At 45.4% G+C, this 2,677-nt stretch overlaps 1 protein-coding gene across 1 annotated transcript in view; it reads left to right on the forward strand.

Annotated features, from left to right (window-relative positions):
- Nucleotides 1-2,269: 2,269 nt before the first annotated feature.
- POLR2D (RNA polymerase II subunit D) overlaps nucleotides 2,270-2,677 on the forward strand; it is a gene marked incomplete at its 5' end in the record, with an annotated part of 6,871 nt that continues 6,463 nt past the window's right edge. The window contains one exon of the mRNA XM_008050568.1: nucleotides 2,270-2,460. Coding sequence (XP_008048759.1) covers nucleotides 2,270-2,460 — 191 coding nt within the window. The remainder of the gene's footprint in view (nucleotides 2,461-2,677) is intronic.

Genomic DNA, 2,677 nt, shown 5'->3' on the forward strand with positions numbered 1-2,677 from the left:
ACTGCACTCCAACCTGGGCGGCAGAGTGAGACTCCAACTCAAAAAAAAAAAAAATTAGCCAGGCATAGTGGCACATGCCTGTGGTTCTGGCTACTTGGAAGGGTGAGGCAGAGGGATCACCTAAGCCCAGCGGGTCGAGGTTGCAGTTACTGTGAGTGTGCTGCTGCACCCCAGCCTGGGTGACAGAATGAGAATCTGACTCAAAAAGAGAAAACACTGTATCCTCCTTACCTACTGTCCACTTTGTGAAAGGATAGGGAGGCTCTTATTACCTGGCTGGAGAAATGGGAGTGCATTCTCTGATGGAGGTGTTAGTGATTCCTCTAATAGTAAACACCCACAACATATGTAAATGTGAAATTGCAAGTCATTTTGACTTTTCCTCACTGTTGCTTCCTCTTCAGTATGGGATTTTAAACAGGAATTCATGTTTATGAATGGTTCCTGCTCTAGAGGAACTCACTGGTAAGGGAAAGACAGATAAAAACCCGCTCTAACACCGTGAGGTAAGTATTAGGATAGGATCATATAAACCTACAGGAACATAAGGGAGAAAATGATTTTCCCAAGGGAATAATAGCTTTTTTAACCCTTTGCACTTGGATATCCCTTCTGAGGGGACATAGTAAATCTAGCAAGCCACTCAGATGGCTCCGCTCAGGGGACATAAAAAATATTGTTGGTAATTTATCCAGGACAAACTTATGCAAGTGCAAATTTTTCAAAGATGTATGTTTCCTTGAAGTTTTCCTGTGAAAAACAATGAAAAACCTAGGTCCTGTTTGAAATTTGTCAAGCTTTTAATCAGTTGGGAAGTAGTTTTCAGGAATCATGAGTGCATCCTTCGACATTGTCTTTGAACAACAGACGGACAATAAATTATATATTATTAACGTGGGAGGAAGAAAATGAGATTGCACTGTCTGCTCAAATAGGAAACACCAGGTGGCTGGGTGTGGTGGCTCACACCTTTAGTCCCAGCACTTTGGGAGGCCGAGGTGAGAGGACTGCCTGAGCCCATGGGTTCGAGACCAGCCTGGGAGGTGTCTCTGAGTGCAAAGGGTTAACAGTGTTACTCTGAAGATGTAGGAAAACGTTGTTGTTTATTATGAAAAGCAGCCATGAGTTTCTTTTTCAAACCTAAGAAGATTGCTTCCAGGTTGAGCAACACAGTGAGACCTTGTCTCTACAAAAAATTACTGGGGTGTGGTAGTGCTCGCCTGTTAGTCCCAGCTACTTGGGAGGCTGAGGTGGAAAGAGTGCCTGAGCCCAGGAGCTTGAGGCTGTAGTGAGCTGTGGATGTGCTGCTGCACTCCAGCCTGAGTGACAGAGTGAGACTCCGACTCAAAAAAAGTAAAAAATAAAGATTGCTTATGATAGTTGAGATTGGTGGCTTATGCCTGTAATCCCAGCACTTTGGGAAGCCAAAGGAGGACTGCTTGTGCCCGGGAGTTGGAGACCAGCCTGGGCAACATAACGAGACCTCATCTCTACTAAAAAAATTTAAAAAATAGCCAGGTGTGGTGGCAAATGCCTGTAGTCCAGCTACTTGGGAGGCTGAGGTAGGAGGATCACTTGAGCCCAAAAGTTTAAGGCTTCAGTGAACTGTGATTGTGATACTACACTTGAGCCTGGGTGTCAGAGTGAGGCCCTGACTCCAGAGAAAGAAAGATTGTTTATAATATATTTGCACAGATATGTTATTAATATATAATTTCCAGACAATTGGCCCTGCGTAACATTTAACCATTCTTTGTTTTTATTTTTTTGAGTTTGAATCTTGCTCTGTCACCCAGGCTGGAGTGCAGTGGCATGCTCATGGTCCCCAGCGTCCAATTGCTGGGCTCAGGCAATCCTTACACCTCAGCCTTCCAAGTAGCTGGAACCCCAGGCACGTGCCACCACGCCCGGCTAATTTTGGGATTTATTGTAAAGATGCGGTCTCACCAAGTTACCCAGGCTGGTCTTGAACCCACGGGCTCAGATGGTCCACTCGCCGCGGCCCCCCAAAGTGCTGGGATGACAGGCCGAGCCACCGAGCCCAGCCCAGGTCAGGTTCTTTGGTGTCAGAAACTATGTAGCGCAAATGAGCTTAATTTTATTATCTCCTGAACTCTACTGTGCCTTGTGGTACATGAGTGTGGATGAAGATACAGCTGTGGAGTAGGCAGGCCCCGAATTTGTCCAGGGGCAGAGAAGCATTCAAGCACAAAATGAACGGTTCAGAGTAGATTTCTGAGGGCCCGTTTTCTGTTGACATTTGTGCCTTTTGCCAATAGAGTTTGAAACAGCAGAGACACTCCTGAACTCCGAGGTTCATATGCTTCTGGAGCATCGAAAGCAGCAAAACGAGAGTGCGGAGGATGAACAGGAGCTCTCGGAGGTCTTCATGAAAACGCTAAGCTACACGGCTCGTTTCAGTCGCTTCAAAAACAGAGAGACCATCGCCAGTGTCCGTAGGTGAGTGCGAAAGGAAACTTGATTCATCCAAACTATTGGACAACTATATGGAGAGCGCCATCTCCCACTCTTCCCTAGACTTCATCTGTGAGTTTAATGATGTCTTTGTTAACAATTTAGAATTGCTTAAAAGGTCAAAATTTATTTATTTTATTTCATTTTATTTTTTTTGAGTTGGAGTCTCACTCTGTCGCCTAGACTGGAGTGCAGTGGCCGC

The sequence above is a fragment of the Carlito syrichta genome, unplaced genomic scaffold (genome assembly GCF_000164805.1).
Source record: "Carlito syrichta isolate Samal-C Ts95f unplaced genomic scaffold, Tarsius_syrichta-2.0.1 Scaffold151581, whole genome shotgun sequence".
Lineage (NCBI taxonomy): Eukaryota > Metazoa > Chordata > Mammalia > Primates > Tarsiidae > Carlito > Carlito syrichta.